Source organism: Saccharomyces eubayanus, chromosome IX, assembly GCF_001298625.1.
Source record: "Saccharomyces eubayanus strain FM1318 chromosome IX, whole genome shotgun sequence".
NCBI classification, from domain to species: domain Eukaryota; kingdom Fungi; phylum Ascomycota; class Saccharomycetes; order Saccharomycetales; family Saccharomycetaceae; genus Saccharomyces; species Saccharomyces eubayanus.
The window spans coordinates 63444-84019 of record NC_030984.1 but is presented as its reverse complement, the minus strand read 5'-3'; the positions used below and the strand labels follow the sequence as shown (position 1 = coordinate 84019).

The 20576-nt window shown below is 40.7% G+C and overlaps 11 protein-coding genes across 11 annotated transcripts; 7 read left to right on the top strand and 4 right to left on the bottom strand.

Moving 5' to 3' along the window:
* Positions 1-85: 85 nt before the first annotated feature.
* ASG1 (Asg1p) lies at positions 86-3004 on the bottom strand (the record flags this gene model as incomplete). Its single annotated transcript, XM_018365774.1, has 1 exon — positions 86-3004. One exon carries the CDS (start codon positions 3002-3004, stop codon positions 86-88), a length of 2919 nt encoding a protein of 972 aa, XP_018221492.1.
* A 540-nt stretch (positions 3005-3544) lies between these two features.
* FKH1 (forkhead family transcription factor FKH1) lies at positions 3545-4996 on the top strand (the record flags this gene model as incomplete). Its single annotated transcript, XM_018365773.1, has 1 exon — positions 3545-4996. The coding sequence occupies one exon, from the start codon at positions 3545-3547 to the stop codon at positions 4994-4996; it is 1452 nt and encodes a 483-aa protein (XP_018221491.1).
* Positions 4997-5279: 283 nt separating this feature from the next.
* On the top strand, positions 5280-5921 carry CSM2 (Csm2p; the record flags this gene model as incomplete). Its single annotated transcript, XM_018365772.1, has 1 exon — positions 5280-5921. One exon carries the CDS (start codon positions 5280-5282, stop codon positions 5919-5921), a length of 642 nt encoding a protein of 213 aa, XP_018221490.1.
* A 1012-nt stretch (positions 5922-6933) lies between these two features.
* On the top strand, positions 6934-7275 carry RPL16A (60S ribosomal protein uL13; the record flags this gene model as incomplete). The annotated part of the gene is made up of 1 exon (XM_018365771.1): positions 6934-7275. One exon carries the CDS (start codon positions 6934-6936, stop codon positions 7273-7275), a length of 342 nt encoding a protein of 113 aa, XP_018221489.1.
* A 179-nt stretch (positions 7276-7454) lies between these two features.
* On the bottom strand, positions 7455-8396 carry FLX1 (flavin adenine dinucleotide transporter FLX1; the record flags this gene model as incomplete). Its single annotated transcript, XM_018365770.1, has 1 exon — positions 7455-8396. One exon carries the CDS (start codon positions 8394-8396, stop codon positions 7455-7457), a length of 942 nt encoding a protein of 313 aa, XP_018221488.1.
* Positions 8397-9418: 1022 nt separating this feature from the next.
* VHS2 (Vhs2p) lies at positions 9419-10714 on the top strand (the record flags this gene model as incomplete). The annotated part of the gene is made up of 1 exon (XM_018365769.1): positions 9419-10714. The coding sequence occupies one exon, from the start codon at positions 9419-9421 to the stop codon at positions 10712-10714; it is 1296 nt and encodes a 431-aa protein (XP_018221487.1).
* A 277-nt stretch (positions 10715-10991) lies between these two features.
* OM45 (Om45p) lies at positions 10992-12173 on the bottom strand (the record flags this gene model as incomplete). The annotated part of the gene is made up of 1 exon (XM_018365768.1): positions 10992-12173. The coding sequence occupies one exon, from the start codon at positions 12171-12173 to the stop codon at positions 10992-10994; it is 1182 nt and encodes a 393-aa protein (XP_018221486.1).
* An 841-nt stretch (positions 12174-13014) lies between these two features.
* TMA108 (Tma108p) lies at positions 13015-15849 on the top strand (the record flags this gene model as incomplete). The annotated part of the gene is made up of 1 exon (XM_018365767.1): positions 13015-15849. The coding sequence occupies one exon, from the start codon at positions 13015-13017 to the stop codon at positions 15847-15849; it is 2835 nt and encodes a 944-aa protein (XP_018221485.1).
* A 238-nt stretch (positions 15850-16087) lies between these two features.
* On the top strand, positions 16088-16573 carry TPM2 (tropomyosin TPM2; the record flags this gene model as incomplete). The annotated part of the gene is made up of 1 exon (XM_018365766.1): positions 16088-16573. The coding sequence occupies one exon, from the start codon at positions 16088-16090 to the stop codon at positions 16571-16573; it is 486 nt and encodes a 161-aa protein (XP_018221484.1).
* Positions 16574-17028: 455 nt separating this feature from the next.
* On the top strand, positions 17029-17775 carry REV7 (Rev7p; the record flags this gene model as incomplete). Its single annotated transcript, XM_018365765.1, has 1 exon — positions 17029-17775. One exon carries the CDS (start codon positions 17029-17031, stop codon positions 17773-17775), a length of 747 nt encoding a protein of 248 aa, XP_018221483.1.
* Positions 17776-17941: 166 nt separating this feature from the next.
* AXL2 (Axl2p) lies at positions 17942-20401 on the bottom strand (the record flags this gene model as incomplete). The annotated part of the gene is made up of 1 exon (XM_018365764.1): positions 17942-20401. The coding sequence occupies one exon, from the start codon at positions 20399-20401 to the stop codon at positions 17942-17944; it is 2460 nt and encodes an 819-aa protein (XP_018221482.1).
* Between the last annotated feature and the right edge of the window lie 175 nt (positions 20402-20576).

The window sequence follows — 20576 nt, the reverse complement described above, 5'->3', positions numbered from 1 at the left end:
TTATTAATATTATTATTATTAATATTAGCATATATAAATACACACACAAACGCCATGAGCCTATGTATAGACCAAATAAAGAGCTTCATTCAGAGGGATAGTTTAAAGGTATATACTTCCCAAAAAGTTGAGCATCTAGCTGATCAAATACGCCAAGAATATTATTTGATTCGGTTCCGTTTTGCTCACTCTTAATTTCGGTATCAGGTGAGGTATCTGCTTTGTCTTCTATGCTCATATTATCTCGTGAAGGTGGCCTCTGCCATTGAGCAAAGCCTTCAAATGATGGTGAATTGTTGTCAATACTCATGCGGAAGTTATTATTATTATTATTGTTACTATTATTGTTATTATTGTTATTATTATTGTTATTATTATTACTATTATTATCACTATTATTATTATTATTATTATTATTATTGTTGTTGTTGTTGTTGTTGTTGTTGTTGTTGTTGTTGTTGTTGTTGGTATTATTATTACTATTATTATTATTACTATTATTATGATTATTATTATGATTATTATGATTATTGTTGTTGTTTGTGATAACTGGATTGGAGCTATTTGATACATCGTTTTTATTACTGTCAAAATCAAATACACTGTTGCCTGTTATGTCGTCATCGTTTCTGATTAGAACGTCATCTGTAGCATCAAGCATATTTCGTTGGTTGTTATCATCAAGTGTAATATCGGTTGAAAGAAAGCTGTTAGAACCTCTTTCATTAGATGTATTAGTCAATCCTTGAGGCATTTGATCTTGCTGCTGCGCTTCGTTTAGAGGAATTTCGGAGAGTGGCGTATTGTTTAAATAATTCGCCATTGTGTAATCGTTCGTGCTTTCATCATTCTTCCCTGTCGAAAGACCGTGCTTCGTGTCTTGAGAAGAGAAGAACACGGGCGGTTGTAAAGATTCCCCTGGACCACATCCAAGGGCCGAGGTGCTATTAGTTGCCAAAGAACCACTTTCGCTAGAGAGAGATGATTGCAATGCAGTCAGCTGGATAGTTTTTGAGTTCAATTTTTCGAAAATCTGATTTAACAGATTATAAGTTCTACTAGCAGCCATACTAGAATCCTTTAATTGAATGAGAACGCTTCTACCAGTTTCTGCGTCCTTCAAAATATCGTAATATTCTCTAGCACTGTCCTTGTCAGGAAGTTGTGCCTCATGAATGTAGAACAAAAGGCCCGCGACGGAATAAAAAATTGTATAACAGGCGTACCAGTAGGAACCTGTTAACAAATTATTACTGACCATCTCTTTTGCTAATTTGATGACTGTTCTAGCCACAGCAATAGAGTTTCTTGCTCTTTGGTAAGATAAGGGATCTAAATTCTGAGTACTCATATTACGCGATAAATAATGAATAAAAGGCCTATACAATATGATCTGGACATGCAAAAAGGATAAGTGTAATAAACGATTAGCCCTTTCGTATTCAGGATCAATATTCTTGGCATTAGGCATTAGTTCTCTGGGCAATGAATCTAACCAGTTTCTTAACTTTAACTCCAAACTGGTGACTGTTTCATGAGATATGATATTATTGGTTTTTTTTATTGGATACAGCTCAGAAATGATCTCATTCAAGATCAAGAAGAGTTTTGTATGCTCATTGGAAATCCCTGTGCTTGACAACACGGCATTTTGGTTTTCAGGTAAGTATGCAACTTCCGTAATATTCTCGTCCGATAAATCCAGAGGTAGAGTTTGATCAAAATCGTCCGGAGATATGGATCTAGGTAAACCTAGCATTGCGTTGATGTAAACGTCTAGTTTATAGATGGTGTAAAAAAGACGTTTTCTCATTTCAACTTCTATTGGGGTAAAACCAGAATTTGCACTCAATTTCCTATGAAACCCTGCCCTTAAGGCGCTTCTCATAGCCACGCCGATATAAGTGTAACATGTTGACAAACGTGCAGAACACTGTAGAAATATAAACAGCATCAAAATGGCCTGTATGGAGTTCAAGTCACGGGCATTTGTTATGTCAATTAGTTTTCTTGCCGCTATGAAATACTTGTAACCTTCGTCTTGTAAAAATTTTTCCCTCGAAGAGTCGTTGGAGACTATAGATTTGGAAAATAATGCTCCCACAGCAATTGCGGCGTAACATAGCGGCAAAAATTGCATTTGCTTGGAAGTGTAATTGTTCGGATCTGTTTCATACAATTCGTCTAGTTGTGTAATAAACGATGGTCTGTGATAGAATCTAAGAAGAACACAACAGTGTTCCCAGGTACTTTTTACGAATTGTAGGGCGATCGGTTTTGGAGGTAAGATGATTTTTATTTCCCTACCTACTGGAATATTGGAGTACGTGTCTATATTGTCAGGTTCCTTGTTTATACTAGAGGCACTATTCGAGTCGCTTTTCAAGTTGGGTAGAAACTCGTCTGGAGTTGAATGTTTTGAATTTGAAGAGAGCATTGGCTGGATTGGAGACGAACTGTCGTTGGCAATCAAAATGTACTCTTTTACAGTGTCGTCTAAGAATGATTGCGACTCCCTTTTAAAATTGTGGAAAATTTGCAAAAATACAGGGACATCCAGATTATCTATATCAGGCAACTGCGGGAATACCTCATCAAGGACTTGCTTATACTTGTCGATCGTCGATTGTAGTCTAGTACTCTTGGTCTTATACCTTCTTGGCTTGGACATGTTGCTGCTTGCGGGTATTGTTGAAGAACCTGGTAACGGAGGTTTCTCAGGTTTGACACTCGAAAGTAGTTTATTCGGATTCAAAGCAGCGGTAGCCACGACAACACTTGATGATGGACCAGCAGCATCGCCTAGTGCCAGCATTCCGGAGTTTCCGGAGTTCTGCGTCCTCTTCGTAGGCTTTTTGTATGTACATTCATAAGAGTATACAGTGCAATGAATACACGGTTGCTGACCATCACACTTGACTTTTTTCTTTCTACATTCGTCACAAGCTCGAGTGACCCTCCTTCTCTTGACAGACTGTTCTCCTTGTTGCGCTTGTTCCGGCATAATGCCTTATCAGGTATTGATTCTGTTCCTTTTTATTTGTCCGTTGATCTTTTGTATAGCAACCAAAAAGAGGTACTTTTTTGTTCACGCTAACCTCTTTGAGATTTCTAATCAGTTCTTACGAAAAGTCCGATTACTGCTGCGTTTTACGCAAGTTACCTTTTCAACATGAAAGGATCTTCTTTTGATAGTCAAGTTCCATTATTCTAGTCACTTTTGAAGAAAATTTATCAAAAAAAAGGAAATAGTTAGGGTGAACAATATGTAGGGTTTGTACAGTTTTTAAAAAGGGCTTTTTTAAAATAAGAGGTCTCAGATAGGGTGATGTTAATAGGAAAAGTAGGGGTTGATTCTGGATGAGGTAAACAAAAAATTGGAAAAACATAAACAAATCAGAAGCGGTATAGGATGAAAGAACAGCATGTTGAGGTATTTGGGAGGTGGCAGTAGTATAGAGCATTCAAGGTTCAAGGGACGGGGTAAAGAGCGCCGGTTTGGTTTTTAAAGACAGAATATTTTGAAAGATAGCGGGAATAAAAAATGTCTGTTACCAATGCTGAACAAGAATTTAGTGGTAAATATAGTTCGTATACAGTCCAGGATCGCCAAGGTCTCGTCAATGCCGTGACGTGCGTTCTTGGATCGTCGTCCGAACCCGTAGCCGTGTCGACCGACTATTCCAATAATCTGAGCATTGCCAGAGAGGTCAACGCGTATGCCAAGATTGCCGGGCGTGATTGGACCTACTATGTGCAGAAATTGGAAGTTACCATCGGCAGGAACACAGACAGCTTGAGCTTAAACGCACACCCAGACGCGGTTGTCCAGAAAAACATAGACATTGATTTAGGTCCTGCCAAGATCGTGTCCAGAAAGCATGCTGCCATCAGATTTAACTTGGAAAGCGGATCGTGGGAGCTTCAGATATTTGGTAGAAATGGTGCGAAGGTCAATTTTAGAAGGATCCCCACAGGTCCGGACTCTCCCCCCACGGTGCTACAATCAGGATGTATTATCGATATTGGTGGTGTTCAGATGATCTTTATATTACCGGAACAAGAGACTATTATACCAGATTATTGCCTTAATCATCTCATGCCCAAATTGCTATCAACCTATGGCACAAATGGCAATAACAATCCGTTGTTGCGCAACGTCATTGAAGGCTCCACCTATTTGAGAGAGCAAAGATTGCAAGAAGAGGCTCGATTACAAAGATTGGACCACTTGCACACTCCATTGTCGTCGTCATCAGAAGTAAACGCATTAGGCGACCCTCATGGAGACACGATTATGATGGAAGACGAAGATGATGATGAGAACGAAACAAGAGAGGGCATCCGACCAAATACCTACTCGGCCAGTAACAGCAATGTTATCAACAACAATATCATGCCTCATATAGACAACCCTTCAGACTTGTCACTAGATGAAAATAGATACGTTAAACCTCCACAGTCATATGCCTCGATGATCACCCAAGCCATTCTTTCCACACCAGATGGCAGCATTTCATTAGCAGATATTTACAAATTTATCTCTGACAACTACTCATTTTATAGGTTTTCTCAAATGGCATGGCAAAATTCTGTGAGACATAACTTATCCTTAAATAAAGCCTTCGAAAAGGTACCCAAGAGAGCTGGCCAACAGGGTAAAGGGATGAACTGGAAGATCAGCGATGAGATCAGACAAGATTTCTTGAACAAATGGAACGCCGGTAAGTTAAGCAAGATCAGACGTGGTGCATCAGTAACAAGACAATTACAATTACACATGTCCAAATTTGGAGAGATACCAGCCCCCGAATCTTCACTTACAGCTACAAGGGAGATAAAGGCGCAGAAGGTGAAGCGACCTTCCCAAAACACAAGACCAGTTTTACAAGAGACTACCCCACAATTGCAAGAAACCCAATTGACTAGTCAAATGCCGTCCAAGATGTCGATGAACATAGCCACAAATGCCAACGTGAATAATGGTTCTCTCTGAGCTTATTTACTATTGAGAGATACCCGTGTGTATTATTAAACAACAACAACAACAACAACAACAACGACATAGCCTCAGTAAGTAAGGTTCACATTACTTAGGGTAACGATTACATAAACAGAGTATTTACATTTATATCTTTACGTGGAATAAATTATTATATTCTTCATCACCCATATACTTGTTTACTATCGAACGCGAAAACGTCATTAAATTATTTGCTTTACATTCGAAGAAAGAAAACACCAAGAAAAAGGAAGGGGAAGGTTACAAGCGTACACGGATGAAGTATGAAGATTTAGACCTGATTGCCATTTGGCCATCACCGACAAGAGCTGACCTTTGCCGATTCATCAAGGAGAATCTTTTGAACAATAATGTTATTACCCAATTATTCTTTATCGATGCTACAAACTCATTCCCGCTAAGCCATTTCCAGAAACTAGTACCGCCAGATCTTTCAGAAAACGCCAAGATATATGAAAATATCAGAATTAACACCTGTCTTGATCTAGAAGAGCTTAGCGCCATAACAGTCAAAATACTACAAATTCTATCCATGAACAAGATCAACGCTCAAAAGGACACAGAAGACGCTGCTGCTGATCCGCTAAAGATTATATTATACATCAACGGGTTAGAGATCATGTGTAGGAACTCTCAATTTAAATCGTCGCCTCAACGCTCACATGAATTAATAAGGGACATTTTGCTTAAATTGCGTGTAATGGCGAATAATGCTAGAGCACCCATAAGAACAGTGTTGGAATTTCCTAAGGAGCAACTATTGGACTATTATTTCATGAAAAAGAATAAAACTAGTGCCCTGTTACCAGCATCGACGCATAGCAAGAGGAGAAGAATGAAGAATGGAGATTCCCTTGCTGAGTATATCTGGAAGTACTATGCAGATTCCATTATTTGAAAGCAAAATTAATGACTGCTTTATAAAATTAAACATCGTTACACCCAAAAAACCTGTACATATTTATGAATTATTGAATTTCATTTCGCGTCCTGGCGGAAGTGTTGGCTCGCTATGCTCGGCTTGAGCGTAAGGCGCTTTCAAAGGTTCAGGCAGAGCAAAACCTGTCTGGGCGAATATTTCCTCGGCTGGGCTTCTGTTCGCAGGCCCAAGCTGGGAAAGGCGAGAGTCCCCTCCAGGCTCATTGCGCAACTGCAGTGGAAGGGGAATCCCCAACCTTGTGCTTGGAAATGTACTATTGCAATGGGCCAACGTAGATTGTACAGGAATAGGCCAATTTTGGGCTATCATGTAATAATTATATTAGCTATTTACTACGTACATCATATTAGTTGCATTATACAAATATTATTTTATATTTTTTCTTTTGAAGACAGAAGGTGAAGAATCAATCGAGAAAATGTCTGTTGAACCAGTTGTTGTCATTGATGGTACGTTAGATTTTTTTGTTTTTATCGAGTGTATTCCTTCCTCCTACTTCATGGTCTATTTTATTACACAATATATGAATCTTCCCAAGATATGATATAAAATCGTTATTAAAACCATAAAGAAAAATTTCTGAAGAACCCGATAGAATAAATGCATGCTAAGACCAAGAGGTAACTTATAATATGGAGAGAGTGGAAAGGAATCACATCGCCGTCTTATCCGAAAGAGTTTTACTAACAGATCTAATTTTTTGAATAAATGAACATTTATTCATCAATATTAATTTTAATCAGGTAAGGGTCATTTAGTAGGTCGTTTAGCTTCCGTTGTTGCTAAACAATTATTAAACGGTCAAAAAATCGTTGTTGTTAGAGCTGAAGAATTAAACATCTCTGGTGAATTTTTCAGAAACAAATTAAAGTACCATGACTACTTAAGAAAGGCTACTCGTTTCAACAAGACCCGTGGTCCATTCCATTTCAGAGCTCCATCTAGAATCTTCTACAAGGCTCTTCGTGGTATGGTTTCTCACAAGACCGCTCGTGGTAAGGCTGCCTTGGAACGTTTAAAGGTCTTCGAAGGTATTCCACCTCCATATGACAAGAAAAAGAGAGTTGTTGTCCCACAAGCATTGAGAGTTTTAAGATTGAAACCAGGTAGAAAGTACACTACTCTAGCTAAATTATCCTCCTCTGTTGGTTGGAAATACGAAAACATTGTTGCTAAATTGGAAGCTAAGAGAAAGGTTTCATCAGCTGAATACTACGCTAAGAAGAGAGCTTTCACTAAGAAGGTCACATCTGCTAACGCTACCGTTGCTGAATCTGATGTTGCTAAACAACTAGCTGCTTTGGGTTACTAAAAAATTTTAAAATAGTTTTCTTTAACACTTTACATTTTGTAATATAATCACAAATATTTTTTAGAAATAATAAAAAACCAAAACCATCCCTCACAGTAACCTCTTCTCTTCACCAGGTTATGTTTTTTTCTTTCTCTATATTCACAAAAGTGTGTTATGTACATATATATGTACGCCTGCTAGAGCCTATGTTTAAGATTTTCATACACGCAAAACGTAATGCAGGTGGATGGAATGGCTCGTACTAGGTTTGCAGACAGACCTTTATAAAGTCCCAGGAAGCCGTCATTGGAAACGATCAGTTTTATTAGAGGAATGAACTTGAAGTTTTGTTCATTCGCCCTAAAACTCTGCAAATTTGATTTTAGTAATTGGAAAGGGTAGACCAAAGTGACAGATATCATTTTGCCAAAGGAGGTGATTTCAATGGTTTGAAAGTTTGTTAAATGGTTCTTCTCGCCAACGCCGCCCTTTTGTCGCAATTTTCTTTGCTTCAAAGTATCATAAACTGCAAAATATAAAGCGCCTTGCGAAACACCAAATAGTGCAGGAACAATACCCTTCCACAGTCCTTGTAGGCCCTCGGTTCGTAGCAATCGCTGGACACCATTGTATATGGAAGTGTAAGAGCCCCGCGCAGTTTTGCTGGTGGACATGATTCTTGTCTTTATGACCCAGATAGGGTTCGTCAAGATAGCCGTCAACAGTCCACTGGCAGCGCCAGCAGACAAGTAGATAAGCGAATTCATCTTGTGGTCATTGTTAGCGCCTTTATGCTGGATTTGCTCAGGCCCTGCCACTGACTTGTATATTAGTTCTTTGCTGATGCCATATAATCCGAAATAAACCCCCCATGCAATGGCATTCCCGAACAGATTTATGGTTAGTCCACGGTATAGTTCATTGATCACCTTTAGTGTACGATATCTATTATTGGCCGATGAACGTACGATCTCCTTGATCACCGTGGGTGGACCATAATGGGCCTTTTGCGCATTCGTGGCAGATAACTGCAAACGAACCTTAAGTAAATCTAATGGATGCACTACCAGGGTGGTTATGGACCCCGCGGTCAAGCCTGAGATGATCTCCTTTTGCAATGGTGTCCATTGGTCTACCATTTCACCAAAGAGCTTCTCTACAGTGCGCTCGTTACACAGTAATATACGACAAGATAGTATACTAATCCCATAGAGGAGCTACTCTCAACACTCTCTTTTATTCATTTTTTTCCACCTCAAGTTTTCCAGTTTTTTTTTTTGTAGGATATATCTTTCAGCAAATCTGTTAAAAGTCAATTTCCTTGGTAAGAAATATAAAATATAAATGAATATAGATTATAAAACAAGACTGTACTTAAACAGCCCCCGTCAATACGATAACGCAGTAAAATATAATGTTCATCATGATATATCAAAAAAAAAAAAAAAAATGGAAATGGAAAAAGAAGTCGGAAAAACGTAAAATACACAAAAGAGAATAGTAGCGCCCAGTAACATTGTGTTACAGCCAGATCGCACTTGTACCCTTACAAGCATGACAACATTGGCTAGCGGGAAGCGCCTGTCAAACTCTCTCGTGCACAACTCCGTTCTTGCCCACAGAAACAGACACTCAAGCCAGAGCCCTCAGCCTCAGCCGAGCTGAAGTGGTACACGTCCTTAATAGTTAGATGTAACCGGACACTAGCTGAATAGTAAGATAAATGAAGTCGAGAGTAGCATATCAAAAAACTTTTTCACTTTATATACGTGAGAAAAAGAGTAGGAAGGCCTCTTCTCGTGTGGAGTGACATGTCGTATATTGCTGAAACAGTACCAGATCGATCTAGAAAACTGTGGAAGGTGTTTGTCGTTGTAGTATTTACCCATTGATTAGCATTTTATATGCTTTTCAGCCGAGGTATGGCCAGTGCTTGCACTACGTATGGCATAGTGTTTTATTTATGCTATGGCCCTAAATTCTCTTAATTATGGTCACGTCGCACGGTGTGGACACCGCAAATGTTGCAACAATCGTGAGGTGATTAATTCGAATATCAGACTCACCCTTTGAACTGATGTGTTTCTTTGAGGAAGACAGGGCTGATCTGGAGATCATTGCAAATTGACTATTCAACGCGGCACACACTTATACAGCTGAGATGGATACTAGCAACAGTAACGGGGACCACGACTCCCACGTGGCAGTACAGACGGAGGACGATGATACTTATATGCCACCTTCCCCCTCCATGAGCGAGAGCTCTATGATTTTTGAACGAAACGTGGAGGACCCGTCATATCTCTATAAGACGGTGTCAAACAACACTGCGAACCCTCTTTCCAGGCAAAGCAGTAGGACCAGTTTGTTTAATCATAATAACACTAGCAATAGGAATATCCATAATCTGAGCCAGAAATCGTCTGCAGTAAACCTGCACCTACAACCTTCCAGGACAAATGAGTCCATAGCATCTTACCAAACGTATAATCCTGATTTCGTTGTGCAGACTCCCCTAGATCACCGTCGTACTTTAGAGAATTTCGTCCCTCCTGCATTAGACGCTGGTTGTTCTATTGTCACTGACGAGACGACTGGGCTTGATGACGTCGATATGGTCTACTCAAGAAGGCCATCTACAATTGGGCTGGATAGAGCCCTGGGCAGAACTAGGAGTCTCTCATCTCAATCTTTTGAAAACGAAATGTCACCTGCGCACCCAAGATCTCCCAACGAACACGGTTCAAGATTGCTAAGGTTTTATTCCTACGCTGACATGCTATCTGATGACAACAACATCAACAACAACAGCAACTCCACAGTAACACCGTCTTCAGCAAACCCCCTGAGAAGACCGCCTATGCAAAATCACTACTCGTTTTCGTCATCAATTATGAATACGCCTTCTCACTTGCCCTCACCCCCATCAGCTTCGGCGTCACCCCCACAACACATGGGTTTTACCAACCCTTTCATCATATCCAGACGCTACTCTAACACAACGACCAATAATGCCAGTGGGGTTGGCAGCGGCGGCAACAGCGCTGGCGCCGTGCTATCAAGATCGCCATCAAACCAGCAATACCTGCTGAAACAACAGAGGTCACCCTCAGGCACCGTCCATTCGAGAAGAAACAGCAACATGCCAAGCAGTGCTACAAACATCATGACTGGGAAGCCCAAATCCAAGTTCCATATCGAGTCCAGTGGCAGTGAAGGCTTTTCGTCTGAAGAGGAGGACAACGATGCAATTGTAAGAGGCAAACTTCATCTGAAGCAAAAACTAGAATCGCAGCTGGCTCCGTCACCATCAATTGCTGTCAACACAACTAATCATAATAATAACAACAATAATAATAACCACAAAAACAACCCTCCGTTTTCAAACTCAAATCCAAGCTCGAAATCAAATTCGAACTCTACAATAACCGCCATGAACCCAAGCGCAGCCAAATAGAAAAAAATACAATAACCCAAACGGGTCATGCCGATTTATTTCTTCAATTTCCCTACTTTTTCTACTATAAATTCATCAAGTTTCTCCATATATATATATATAAATATAAATATTTAGTGGTATGTATGTATGCACGTATACCCCTCCATTTTCCCCCGACACAACTAGCAAACAATAAAAAAAAAAAATGATTTCGAATGTAAATAAATAATAATAAAATATATTTGAATATGTATATGTGTGTCATGTGCGAACAACGGTGCGACTAGCCAGGTAACTAGTTTTTCTTTGAGCTCCAAAATTTGCCATCGCCGTTATCGGTCCACTCCTTAAATTTGTCCTTGGCGTCGTCGTACTTCTTTAATGCTTCGTCGTACTTTTTCTGAGCTTCATCTTTCAAAGCTTCCTTGTCGTTGTCGACCTTGGCCGTCCATCCAGACCACCAATGGCTACCATACTGCTTCAAGTCCTCCTTGGCTTTGGACAATGAAGTCATCGCGTCCGACACGTTTTTGTCCAGTTGCTTCTTCGAGTTTTCGTAATTCCATCTCAAATCATCCATTTCATCCTTAGAAAGTTGGGCCGCAGTTTCACCCCAGCCTTCCAGGCCCCTGGCCACTCTTTCAGCAATCTGCTGCTCGCTTTGTTCGCCCTTGTTGTAACCGAACCAGCCCTTCTCCTTGATCTTCTTCAGTTCGTTGAGACGCCTTTGGGCCTCACTAGGCTGCGAAGACGCGTTCCTCTTGGCCTCTTCCATCTCCTCTCTACCAAACTCCTGGGCAGTTTCACCCCAGCCTCGCACACTTCTTGCAGCAGCTTCTTCGGTACTACCGCTGTTCACGTTCTTCTTCAGCAAACGATTCAAAGGGTTGCTGTCCCTCTCCTGCTGGTCCAGCTTGTCCGACAGCTCGTTGAAGTCCCCAGCCTTCCCGTACTTCTCGTACTCCAAGGATGCCCTGTCCAAGGCGGCTTTCTTCTCTCTCATCACAGTGGACAAGAGTTCCTTCTCGCCGCGGTCTACAGCCTCTTCGAACCGTTTCTTCGCAACATCGAACTCTCCGATGGCTATGGCCTTTCTTCTCTCAGCCTCGCTGAACCCCCAGTTAAAGATGCTCTGCGAGGAAGAGTCCTTGGACTTCTGACTTAAGTTCTTGCGTGTCCGAGAGTCCTCCTCTGCGGAGATCACACGTCTGACTGCACCAGGAGCCTCCTCCCTGGCCTGCTGTGAAACGCCTAGCAGGGCGTCCTTCAACGACAATGCGTCCTCCTTCAGTCCTTGCTTGATGTTGTGCAGCTTTCCCCACTGCGGAGGCACCGAGCTGCCGTAGTCCTGGTTGTTGTAGCAGACGCTGGCCCTGCCATCTCTTCCCTGGCCCTTGGCCCTCTGCTCCCTGACCATGATGCTGGCTGTGATGGCAGCGGCTAGCGCTGCACTACCGACGATGATTCTTGAAGACATGTTTACTTGCTTACTTGTTTGATTGATTGGCGTAACTGTCTATCCAGAACTACCCTGTGCCAAGAAAGTCCCAAAGAAAACAAGACTCCTGCAAGAGACCCCTCCCCTTATATACACTCCTCTTCAAGTAACTCGACAAAATAAGGGTCAGCATACTCCTCCCTTAACCCACACGGGCCACCGGCGAGGTTGAGATACTGCGAAAGGCACTCCATTATTGGTCGCTGAGGGTTTTGGCGAAACAAGAACGGGTTCATTGTGCCATTGCTAGTCACTGCTATTGCCGGAGGTGACCACGGAGAAGGATGACAAGGGGCCGGCGTCGCCTAACCTCGTGCTGTCCTTCCATCGTCCATTCATGTTGGAGAGGCTGTATCTCCTCCGAGGATTCCAGTTTCATCCTGCAGTCGTAGACTTGTTATGCTTCCGTATCTATCTGCGCGTATATCTATCAGTATACATAAATATATGTGTTTCTACATGTCTACTTATGTACTTCTTGGCGAGACTGGGACTCCTGGGTAGGAGAACATTGGATCACGCCAAGCAGGGGCTAGGAAAGTGGGATTACACGTTCCAGGATGCCAGCATCTGTGGGATTTCCTTCTTAACATCGACAGGGGCCTTCGAACAGCTCTATCCTGTCTCTTTGATGTAACTTGGCATACTTGCCATTCCTTACTATGTAGTATATTCCCGTATTTCTTATTTGACGGTTGGCCGGTATTTTTTCAGTGAAAAATCAGTTTTGCAACCTCACCTTGTATGCATGTGGTAGAGAAAAGAAGGTTGTCACCATTGCGCACGACTCATAACGCCAGCCCAGCCGCCATCAAACATTATGTCCGATAATCTGCTATCTTTGTCGAATCCCGTAGTGCCATGCCATTACGAATTGTGCCTAGACATCGACCCGTCATCGCCCAATTTCAAAGGTAAGGCCAAGATCGAGTTGAAATTCAATCCGAATTCCACCTCTTTAGCCTCCATCGAGGACAATTTCACCCAGTTCAAACTGCATTCCAGGGACTTGGTTGTTTTGTCTGCGCATGCCACCGTTGGCTCTGCAAAATTCGATCTGAAAGTGTCTCAAGACACCCAAAATCATTGGTCAGTTTTCCAGTCTGAATCGCCAATTCAATTGTCCAACGAATCACCGTTGGTCTTGTCCGTCCAATACGTGGGTAAAATCCGCAGCATAAAGACCCACCACGATGCGACTTTTGGTATTTTCAAGACAAACTTCATGGATCCCAAAACAGGAACTTCCAACAACCATGTGGTGGCTACGCACTGCCAACCGTTTTCCGCTAGTAACATTTTCCCCTGTGTTGACGAACCTTCGGCCAAATCCACTATTCAATTAAACATTACTATGAACTCGCAGTATAAAGCCGTTTCCAATTCGCCCATCGAGGCTATTGAGACTTTGGATAATCCGCAAAAACATTTGGTAAAATTCGCCACGACGCCCTTGATGACCACTTCCGTGTTTGGTTTTGCCCTGGGTGACTTGGAGTTTTTGAAAACTGAAGTCAAATTGCAGAATAACATAACCATGCCTGTCTCCATCTATGCGCCTTGGGATATTGCTAATGCCACTTTCACCTTAGACACAATCCAAAAGTATCTGCCTGTTTTGGAATCCTATTTCCAGTGCCCATATCCTCTGCCCAAGTTGGACTTCGTCTTATTGCCATATTTGACAGACATGGCAATGGAAAATTTTGGTATGATCACCATTCAACTAAATCACTTACTCCTTCCACCAAGTGCCCTGGCTAGCGATACCATCAGAGAGCAAGCCCAACAGCTCATTGTTCATGAGCTGGTCCATCAGTGGATGGGTAACTACATTACTTTTGACTCATGGGAGCATCTTTGGTTCAATGAGTCCTTTGCCACTTGGTTGGCATGCCACGTCCTAGAACAGAAAGGTGATTTGCCCCAATATTGGACTTCAGAGCCCTATTTGCTACAACAAGTAGAACCCATCATGTGCAAAGACGCATCTGATTTCAATAGCAAAAGTATCTCCCAGATTGCACAGCGGAAGACTAGTATGAACTCACATACATCCGACATCTTTGATCCTGAGGCATACGCAAAAGGTATCGTTATGCTGAGGTCTTTGCAATTGGCTATAGGTGATACTCATTTACAGAAGGGTCTCCAGAGTGTTTTTGAAGATACCAAAACATTCCATGAAAGAAGCGTCAAGCCCATGGATATCTGGAATCATATCGGGAAGACTTTGAAATCTCAAAATATAACTAATTTTGTTTCATCTTGGACAAGAACTCCAGGCTTACCTGTCGTTAAAGTAGAATTAGAACAACAAGATGGAAAGACTCAAACAAAATTAACCCAACATAGATTTATCAATCAATTGTCTAGCGATGAGAAAGCCCAATTAGAAGATGTCCCATACCAAATTCCCCTATTTGGTGTCTTGCCAGACTGTACATTGGATACCGAGAATGTTTTATTGACTGATAGAACATTAACGTTAAATTATCCTGTCCTGGTGCTCAACCATTTTGCACAAGGTTATTATCGTGTCTCATACGAATCCAAAGAATGCTATACCCAAATCAGCGATAAAATAATCGAAGGTACGCTATCCGAGATTGACCTTTGGAAGATTTTCTTAGACTTATCGCAGTTTATCGGTGACGAAAGTTTCCAGGGTTCTATTCATTTAGTTGGTCTTTGTGAGATATTGAACAACATTGCTTCATCCTCCTCAAAAATTCCATCAAAATATTGGGGCCCATTATCCAAGGGGTTGGAAATTCTACAAACAACTGACCGTGCCATTTTATCAAGCTCTAGATTACAGTCCTTTTTGAGAAAGAAGATAATTATTCCACTTTTCGATAAGATTGAATGGCCCCAGGGCGAATTTGATGAGAGCACAGATCCTTACGAACTGAAGGTCATGTCGCAAGTTTTGTTTTTGAACAAAAACTCTCAGAAATGTGATGAATTGTGTCAAATTTACTTCAAGCGTTTATTGCAAGGTCCACGTTCAAGCGTCCCATTAGAACTAGTGAATTCCATCCTTGTTGTAGTGTCTCAACATTGTTCAAACATTAAGCAGTGGAAAAAGATATTTGATTTGGTCAAACACAGCTCTTGTGCTGGTATCACGAACCACATTGTTAACCTATACAACCAAAGTAATGATGAAACTATCAGCTCAATCCAAAACAGTGCAATTGAATCTCTTGGATTCTGTCTAGATTTAGACATAGTGAAAAAGATTCTGAATTTTGTCACTTCTAACATTGAATCCGAGGGGATGGAACTGGCGTTATTCGGGTTCAACTACAACTTTAAAAAGAGGTTAAACAAGAAGGGGAAACCCCAAGACGAAGTCGTTCGGGAATTGATCTGGAAATGGTTCACGGACAATTTCGACCAATGGGCACGGAAGGCTACAAGGAAGGGCACTACTACAGGCGACCGTCTGCACAAGGTGTTGAGAAGCATTTCCTTGGTAATCTTTCAAATGTTTGTTCCAGATGAGCCAGAAAGGATCGAAAAATTCATCAATTTAAAAAAAGAAAAGTTGAGTCAACACTTATTATCATTGGATGACATCTGGACTTCTGTTCAACAAGATGAAGTGTCCAGAAAGACTATAAGTAAGATGCTGACTCCCATCGTGTGATCCATTTCTGAAATACGTTAGTAAATAAAATATACATAAATTTAATAGTTTTCTTCAACACAGAACTGACATTATCTTGAAGCTCGTTTGACTTATTATTGTCACGCGCCACGGGATATCTTTGCGGGTTTCAACAACAATAGGCAATATAAATAGGTATACATCAGGAATGTTGGTCTGATGAGTTTCCTTTATGTTATAAGGGTTTGAGATAGTAAGTCTAACCAGAATCGGAATAATGGAAAAGATCAAGGAGAAATTGAACAGTTTGAAACTAGAATCTGAATCATGGCAGGAAAAATATGAGGGGTTAAGAGAACAAGTCAAAGAATTAGAGCAATCTAATACTGAGAAAGAAAACGAGATCAAAGCATTGTCTGCTAAGAACGAGCAGTTCGATCATGAAGTAGAAAAATTAGAGCATCAATTGGCTGAAACTAAACAATTGGCTGAAGACTCGAACAATTTAAGGTCTCATAATGAAAACTACACCAAGAAGAATCAAGACTTAGAACAACAACTAGAAGACAGTGAAACCAAATTAAAAGAAGCTATGGATAAACTGAAAGAAGCAGACTTGAACTCTGAGCAAATGGGCAGAAAGATCGTTGCTTTGGAGGAAGAGAGAGACGAATGGGAAAAGAAATGTGAAGATTTTCAAAGCAAATACGAAGAAGCCAAGAAGGAATTGGATGAGATTGCTAATTCTTTGGAAAATTTATGATTCCCATTGATAAGACTAAAATTGTGAACAATTCGCACGACGAAGGCGATGAAGATAATGGCCTCGCTGTTTACCCCACACATTCTGCCGACAGATGGCACATACTTTTTATTTTAGTCATTATCATTGGGTGCTTCTTGGAAAGAAGGTGAATCGGGCATCTTTTTCTTTCCACCATTTTTATTCTAACTTTTAATTATGCTTTCACTTTTCATAAAAATATATATTTCTTTCCTTGCTAATAACCAAAAATACGTAGAAACATAAATGAGCGAGCAAATACACACGCATATATGTCCGTTAGCAGTTCATTTTTGATCCTATAGCCTCAAACTGTCACTGTTTTAACCTCTTTTTTTTTCACTTTAAAATAGTTAAAAGGAACGTACTCACATTTCCATTTTGTGACAATTAAGATTTTTTAAAAAAAAAAGAATCACTGTGAAAAAGGTTTTATGAATAAATGGGTAGAAAAGTGGCTAAAGGTGTACTTGAAATGTTATATCAACTTGATCCTCTTTCATAGAAACGTGTATCCACCTCAATCATTCGATTTCACCACATTTCAGTCATTCAACTTGCCACAGTACGTCCCAATTAATAGACATCCCGCGTTGATCGATTACATCGAAGAGCTTATACTGGATACCCTCTCTAAACTGACGCACATATATAGGTTTTCTGTTTGTATCATTAATAAGCAAAACGATTTATGCATCGAAAAGTATGTCTTAGATTTTGGTGAACTTCAACATGTGAATAAAAATGACCAGGTCATTACGGAAACTGAAGTATTTGACGAATTTAGGTCTTCCTTAAACAGTCTGATTTTACATTTAGAAAAATTGCCTAAAATCAACGATGATTCAGTAACATTTGAAGTGGCTATTAATGCCGTAGAACTGGAATTAGGACATAAGTTAGACACAAGAAAAAAGGTTGATAATTTAGAAGAAAAACTAGAAGTCGAAAGAGATTCAAATTGGGTGAAATGCCAGGAGGACGCAAACTTACCTGATGAAGATATCAGTGATTTTCAACATCCCAAAATAAAATTATTTTCTTTAATCGGGTGTGATGTGGGACCCTTAATCATTCATCAGTTTAGTGAAAAATTAATCAGCAGTGGTAATGACAAAATCTTGGATGGAGTGTATTCACAATACGAAGAGGGCGAAAGTATCTTTGGATCCATATCCTAAATCCAAATGTAAAAATAAAAGGATAAGATTAAAATTAAATGTCTCTAAATAAAAAAACTAAATAAGATATATGGCATATGTATCTGTATACCATCTTTAAAGTGCTAAAAGAATAAATTGAAAATAAGATAAGCTAACTGTGTATTAGTCGTTTCCGCTACTGCATTCATAGCGTTTCTGGGATGCGTCCCTGAATGTCTTCAACTTGACCAATATTGACATTACTCTTGTTTGAAAAATCCACAAGTCTTTTCTTGCTTGGTTGTCTGTCTGGTTCTGTACTGTGAACCCAGCAGAAAGTCTTACCGTCTTTGACTGGAACAAAATCATCAGAAGACGAGGTTGACATTGTTGTTGGTGTTCTTCCATTTGTTACAGAACGAGAATCTGGCAAGGGAAGGTTACCATTTGTTGTTTTGTTCTTCGGCGTTGGCGCCCTTGTATTCTTTATCGAGGAATCATTAATATTGTCGTTCCATGGGTCCAATGAAGACAAAGTAACGTCTCTTAATGTGTTGTTCTGTTTTTGTTTTGGCGGCACATCCAAGTCAAATAGTTTCTCTGTATCCACTGTTTGTTGTGAGCCATAGCTGTCTCTGACACCGTCAGGAACTGCTGGTAAGTCGCCCGTATATCTCCAGGATTTATTTACGGCCGGCTCACTGTCCATGTAAACTGAAGAAGATCTATTCTGAGGGTCAAAGAAGGGGCTTGCTACAGGCTGTGCTGGTGATTTTTCGAGTAGTTCCTCTTTGCTTTGGGACTGAAATGCGTCATCGTACATGTCCATAACCGATGAAGAATCTCTCTTTTCATCGATGCTGGAGATTTCCGATTCAGACGTGGAATGATCATCCAACTTTAGAGTGTTCAAAGCAGCCAATCTCCTTGCTATCGAGGTGTCATCATATGAAGAGGCATCATCATCGAATGGGTTATCCAAAGACGTGGCATTTCCTTGGTTGGGCTTGTTTGCAGCATTATCTAAATCAGGCCCGCTGATAGCATTTGGTGATTTTTCATTGTCAGAATTTTCTTTTCTACGTCTCCAGAAGATTAAGAACAATATGACGGCAATGAGAATGATGCCCAGAGGGATGACTACACCGCATACGATGGCCACTGTCTTTTTGCTGTGAGAGGACTTCTTGTTTGCTGTGGGTACCACTGCTGAGGATGAAGTAGCTGTAGAGGTCAACATAGTTTGGGTCTGTGTAGAGGTTGTGTAAGAACTCGTTGAAGTAGAGCGATGAGAGCTCATTGTAGATGTAGCATTCGAGCTATGGTTCGAGTGAGTTGTTTTTGAATTCATACCAATAATGTTGAAATCTAGCTCTTGAGAATGAGAGCCTTGATTCGCCATTAAGGCCAATGAAAGCTTTTCGAGATTATTGGGTACTTGACCCATCAAGGTTAAGTTAGAAGAGTGGAAATTTAGCCAATCGTGATTTTGGCTTGAATTAGTGAACTCCAGCGAGACTGTTGTATTTGAATAGTCTGTGAACTGAGAGGGCAGAAAAAAATAGCTGAACCATTCTCCTCTTGTGGCATTGATATTGGGCAGAGAACTAATAGCAAATAAGTCTGTCGTAGAGACCACTTCAAAATTAAAATAAACCACATCACCGTAAGTGTCGTAAATGGATACAGAAAAGTTGGCAGGGTTGGAGTTTTTACCGAGCATATCATCTGGAACAGAACCAGAAATGGTGGTATTGTCTAATGAAATCCAATCCGGAGCATTGAGCAGGTCTATAGAACCCACTTTTTCGGAAGCGATTGGATCGTCATCGAGATACACATAACTTAAAGGTAAATTATATGAGATGTTACCGGTATCCGTGACGTTTATAATTAGGCTATTTTGGATGGAGGTAGTCAATTGATGCGCACCAATAACCAACTCAAACGTCACTTCAACGGCGGAGAATCCTTCGATATCTGTGGCAATAATGACAAAATCGTAACTTGTCTCTGGGGCAATTTCTGAATTGATTACGGGTGCAGTCCCAGTGAATTTCAACTCATCGGAGTCGAAGAACAACCAATTGGGTAAAGGTGCATTATACAATTCAGTGCGCCCGTAGTATGACACGATGGAATCCTCGTTAGTGAACATCGAACGGTCAAAAGTCACATTGAAAACCTCATTAGGAGCAAGTTTCAATGCATTTTTACCGTTAGTGTAACCGTAGTTTTTCAGCAACGCCAACAGGTTGAAATCCGACGACAAAGAGATGGATGGACGGTTGCTGACTACGAACTGGTACGTGTTGTTCAAAGTCGTGCTATCAGTAGGATCCGTACCTTCAAGTACCACGTTGTAGTATAGTGTAGTGTTAGCGTCAGATAGTAAGTTGGAGGAAGGCTCGCCTGAGAAGGTTCTTGAACCGGCATCGAACGAGAGCCAGTCCGGCAAGTCGAAGCAATTGTATGTAATTTGGGCTGTTTTGTCCACGGAAGATTTGTAGGTATCGTTGGAAATCTGGAATGTGAACGACTCATTGAGCCTTGCCACCGGAGGGTACTGCTTCCCAATGGGATATGCCTCGTAGGGCGTGGCTACCACCAGGTGGAGTAGCGATATAATAGGTACCAACAATAACGAAAGTTGAAGCTGTACCATAATTTGTAAATCCTTCTTTATTCACGTGTATGTTAGAGCCTGAAAGTTGTTTTTTGAAGAATGGATAGTATTTTCTGTTAAGCAGCTATTCTAGTCTTGTAGTTGCGGTTGTAGTTAGTGCTCCTCAGGATGAAAGAGAGCTTGCAGAACAAAAAAAAGAAGTTACTAAGTTCAA